The 5,332-nt window shown below is 44.1% G+C and overlaps 1 protein-coding gene across 1 annotated transcript; it reads right to left on the bottom strand.

Moving 5' to 3' along the window:
- Positions 1–2,875: 2,875 nt before the first annotated feature.
- LOC308281672 (thimet oligopeptidase-like) lies at positions 2,876–4,933 on the bottom strand (the record flags this gene model as incomplete). Its single annotated transcript, XM_080721909.1, has 1 exon — positions 2,876–4,933. The coding sequence occupies one exon, from the start codon at positions 4,931–4,933 to the stop codon at positions 2,876–2,878; it is 2,058 nt and encodes a 685-aa protein (XP_080578035.1).
- Between the last annotated feature and the right edge of the window lie 399 nt (positions 4,934–5,332).

Raw genomic sequence — 5,332 nt, 5'->3', positions numbered from 1 at the left:
ATCCCTCCTTGGCTGAGCGGTAGATGTTTGGTTTTCCACTCAGGGGACTCGGGTTCAAATCCGGGGTGCTATACAGTTAAACCAATATGGGAACCCAATTCGTAAAATAAAGGATTTTGTTTTCCTATGTTGTTTTTACACATTATCTCTGGAGCAATCTGTCTAAACCCATTCGGTTTAAAACAAAGGTTTTTGCCCCCAGGGGCACCAACTCCTTTTTTGTGTAGAAACCGGATCTTGGTTTGTCTCCTTCCCTTTCTTATTCCACTTCCTCCTGGATGCTCCTGTGTTTATTCCTACTGACAACAACACTATGTTTATGGCAGAGGTGCTGACTGATTCTGTCTTCTGGGATCTGTCTTGAGGTATTAGTTACAGTCACCTCTCTGCATATGGAAAGGACATCAAACCTATAGGGATTGAGGGAAGGTCTTAAAGCATCAGCACACATGCCTTCTGTCAGGAAAGTCAAATTCTCTTGATGCAGTGCCTCACTTCATGTTACTCACACTTTCACGACAAGTACGTGCACTCATAGACAGAAAAGGGGGCTTGAGCCCCTGCCCTTTTATACCCCTGTAAAAAGTGCCCCCTCCAGACCATGAACGTATTTTTTACTATGGTGAAAGAATGCAAATAACCTCTTTCCATGCCATATACCTGAATGCAGCATTCAAGAGAATTGCCTTGTCCAAACTCTCCTGAACTTGAATGGAACATCTTATGTTGAAAGAATTGCCCTCTCTGTGTAGAAATCCATGCTGTTACACCACATCTCCAGTGTTGACTTGATTATGCTTATAGTCCAGTTTGGTATCAAGCACCGAGAATAGCCGACCTCCAAGCTCACAACGCATCGCATAATGAGTGCTTTTACTTTTGGTACTTTAAGTACATTTTAATACCAATACTTTTTTTCTGGACTTTTACTTGTAACAGTAACTGTTTCTATATTGCAGTATTGGAACGGTACTTATAAATAATAATCCCCCCAAAATGTTTATTGGTTACTCAGAAATACTCATGCTATGGAGACGAGACTTGAGTTCTATTTATTTTAATTTTTTTGTATTTGTTGCATTCCTAAGAAAATAAATAAATAAATATTATAGTAAATTTACCCCCATTGATTCCGGATGGGGAGCCTTTGGGTTCCCATCCGCAATCAATGGGGGGTAAATTTACTATATTTTTGCCAGACCCATGAAATGGGTAGGCCTACATAAGCAAATGTCGGTCTGTCTGTCCGGGTTTTCTATATAAAGGGTATATATGATGATGACATGATGATGACATGCCTACAAAAGGCATGATGTCATAAATGATGATGACAGACAGGGGGTCTGGCACAACCAGGTTGACCTGGTCTAGTTTGTCTTAGTAATGCAACAAATACAACAAAATATATTATTGAACTCAAGTCTCCATGGCAGAGTAATCAATAGAAAAAAGGTCAACTCCTTTAAGAAAACATTTTGAGTACTTTTTCCACCACTGACTGTTCGCCACTGAGCAGCACCTCCAGTGATTAGGGTGAATAAAAACATTTTCATTACCAACCAAGGCCATTTGTACAACAAATAGTGAAAAAATCACTACAACCTCACAATGTATTTGTAGGCTTACATACAGATCTGCTATTTTCATTAAAAAAGGGCAGTTTGACAATGACAGAGTATTACTCATTCACGTTCCCAAACACCATTCATGGATGAACTGATGAAAGGTTAATTTAGTAATTTACTTTCCAGATCACAACTTCTGGCTAATAGCCCAAAAGAGGTACTGAACACTTTTGTTTAATCACTGCACTTGATTTTGAGGGCACTTGGATAGGCCACACGAAGACGATTGAGACACAAAACATTGCGAGCTGTCAACAGCAGCTTCAGTGGAACATATAATATGGAAGTTTTACTATCTCATTTGTCTTCACAAACATGTCATTTTATCCACAAAGGCAGGTTGTAACATTGGGCCGAGATCACAAATTACCCACACAGCATGGTCTTTCACCTGCAGCACGGTAAAGTGTCTGCTTTACGGTGGTGCACTAGACGTGGGGGGGTTTCCCTGTTAGCTGTGTGAACTCTTACAATAAGGCATACTACTGGCGTAGTTGGAATACTCATCTAAACCACTGTTTCCTAAACAGCGGGTTGGGACCCATATTTGGGTGACAGATCCATTTTAATAATAGGTCCCTTTTTTGTATACAGTATAAATATCCCTTTTTTGATAACTATAGTTAAAAATATCTTGAAAAACCATGAATAAAAATAAAAAAAGTAGTGAACATACCAGAGCTACAAGCTCACTATGTGTCACATCGTGACACTTTGTGTGCTTGTAGATCAGATTTTGAGCGGTGCTCCTGGAAGGAGCCAAGCTCCAACATCTGTCTTTCTCCGTTTACACAAAGAATCTGTGGTCCCCAAAAAATGTCTGGGTGCTCTGAAGTGTGGCCTAGATATGGCTTACATCTTGGCAAAAACAGCTCAAAGTTTGTTGTACCCAAGGGTCCCATTGTCCAAGCTTCACAGGACGCGCTGTGATTGGCCAGTGGGACGCTTAATGAAACTCATAAATAGCACATCTCACTTCACACTAGGTGTGATTTCTTTTCATTGAAGACATTGAATTTCTCTGTTGGGTCTCGGGTTTGGGAACCAGTACCACTGCCCTAAACCTACTGTACCTCTTACATTGTGACATAGTTGTGCAAAATTAGACTTTCTTTTTCTTTTTCTTGTGTAAGTTTAACATGATGTATCTATCTTTGGGTTCACGTTCTCAAAAATTCTGTGTCAGTCTTGCTGAACCTATCAGTGTCGTGGGCCGCTGGGATCGTGTGCAAAACTGCTGACCTGATTGGTCAACAGGGAAATGGGGTTGACGCCTCCAGCTCCACCGTTAGTCCTTTGCTCAGGAGGAATGCTTCCTGCTTGGGTTCACGACCCAGGAAGTTCTTCAGCATCTCATAGCCATCTTCAGAACCACCAGGCTTCAGGATGCAGTTTCTGTAGGCCAAACCCACCTTAGGGTTCATGATTCCTTCCTGTTTGAAACAGGTATAGAACATGTCCATGGAGAACACCTCACTCCACAGGTAGCCATAGTACTGGGCATCGTAGCCACCTGCAAGATGGCCAAAGGTAGCTGGCATGTTGGTCCCTTGAGAAGCAGGGACTCCCAGGATCTCCTTTCTGAGCCTGGCATATTCCTCAGCCGGGTCCAAACCAGTCTGAGTGTGTAGAGCCTGGTCAGTTTTAGCAAGAACTATCTGCCTCAGGTTGATCATACCGGTGTTGGCGAGGCGAGACATGATGAGTTTGTCCAGCAGATCATCAGGAATCGGCTCTCCTGTCTTGTAGTGTTTGGACATTCTCTGTAGTGACTCCTTCTCCCAAACCCAGTTCTCAAGCATCTGGGACGGAGCTTCCACAAAGTCCCTCTCCACGTGTGTTCCACTGAACATAGCGTAGTCAGTCTGAGCACAGAGCTGATGCATGACGTGGCCAAACTCATGGAAGTACGTCGCCACCTCATCGTGCTGCAGGAGGGAGGGAGCGTTGGCCGTGGGTTTGCTGAAGTTGGCTACCATGGCGGCAACAGATATAAGTCTGCTCCCATCAGACAGCAGACAGCCAGGCTGTAGGCCAAAGCAAGCTGCATGACCATACTTTCCGTCTCTGGGGAACAGGTCGAGGTAGAACTGTCCAATTGTCTGTCCAGAGGAACGGTCAGTGACGCAGTACAGTGTAACATCAGGATGCCACACAGGGGCACTATCCACCAGTCTGAACGACAGACCAAGCAGGTCCTGGTAGATGTCCAGTAGACCATGGGTCACAGCCTCCATGGGGAAATACTCCTTCAACTGGTTTTGATCTACTGCATAGTGGGTCTCTTCCACTTGGTTCATAAAGTATTGAGTATCCCACGCATGCAGCTCTCCATTGAACGGTAGACCTCTCTTCTGACACTCGTTTTCCTTCAGTTTTAGGAGAATTGCTCTCTCCGCTTCTCCCAGTGGTTTCAGCTTACGTGCCAACTCCTCCAGGAAGATGGAGACGTTCTTGCCAGACTTTGCCATGTTCATCTCTAGAACAAAGTCAGCGTGATTGTTGAAACCCAGGAGAGCACACTTCTGAGCACGTAGCTCCACCAACTCCTTCAAAATGGCAGAATTCTCCTCTTTACAGCGTGAGTTAAAGGCTTCTTCCAGTATCTTGCGTGTTTCAGGGACAAAGCATTTCTTCATGGTAGGGTAATAGTGAGGGTACTTCAGAGTGATCTTCAGCTTGTCTCCATCTGCCTCCAGGGAACTCATGAAGTCCTCCGGAAGACCACCCAGTTCATCTCTGCTGAAGGTCAAACTGGTGGTGTCTTCATTCAGGTGTTTGTTGAAGTCGATGCTTAGATTACTTAACTGTTTCTTAATGTGCTTTATCTTGTCTTGATTCTCTTGGGAGAGATGCAGTCCATTCCTTCTGCCCAGTTTAACCAGTCTCTCCATGTATCTCTTGGCCTCTGGAGTCAGATTGTCTGCATCCACCTTCTTCTCCAGAGCTACAACCCTCTGGTAGACATCCTCTCTCATGCTCTTCTCCACGTCAAATTCAGACAGCTTCTTATCAGCATCGGTGCTGGCGGATCTCAACTCCATACTGGGTGACACATGCTGGGGGAAGTCCAACATGTTCCTCTGGACAGTGTACTCCACCTCCACGTCAGCCAGAGCCTTCAGGGTGTTGTCGAAGGTCACACTATCGAGGTCCAGGGAACCAACAACATCGTACACCTTCTTGGTGTTGGCGATTAGCTCATCCGACACCTGCTGGATCTGTTCAGGGCTCATGTCCCAGTTCAAGCGGTTCTCAGTGCAAACCCGAGTAGGGCTACAAAAAACCACCTCTCTGGTCGATTCCATTATTAGTGAAAAGCAATCACAACGATGTTGAACTCTGTAAGTCAGTTAGTTGGATTTCGGGTGGATTGTAACAGGAAGGGTTTTCCCTTCAGAATGTGTTTTGATCAATAGTTGTGAACACTAATCGATGCACAGTTGAGTTTGTCAGGGATTGCGTTTAGACGGTTGCTCTGTCTATGATTTGAACCCCTATCTATATTAGTGAAGAGCTGCTGTTCGTACGGTTCTGTCTTGATCAGAATATTACGTGTTGCTATAAGTGTTTGTAGACCTACAACATGCAATAAACAAACTATATACAATATTGACTTTTCCTATTCCTTTTATTATTGTATAATGCCGGTCTTATATAAGGGTCATTTGTGTACGGTGTGATGTCATACTGATGTCAGCAGTGTG

The sequence above is a fragment of the Nannobrachium achirus genome (genome assembly GCF_963921795.1).
Source record: "Nannobrachium achirus genome assembly, chromosome: 1".
NCBI classification, from domain to species: domain Eukaryota; kingdom Metazoa; phylum Chordata; class Actinopteri; order Myctophiformes; family Myctophidae; genus Nannobrachium; species Nannobrachium achirus.
The sequence above is the reverse complement of the archived record's forward strand: the minus strand, read 5'-3'. Positions and strand labels throughout refer to the sequence as shown.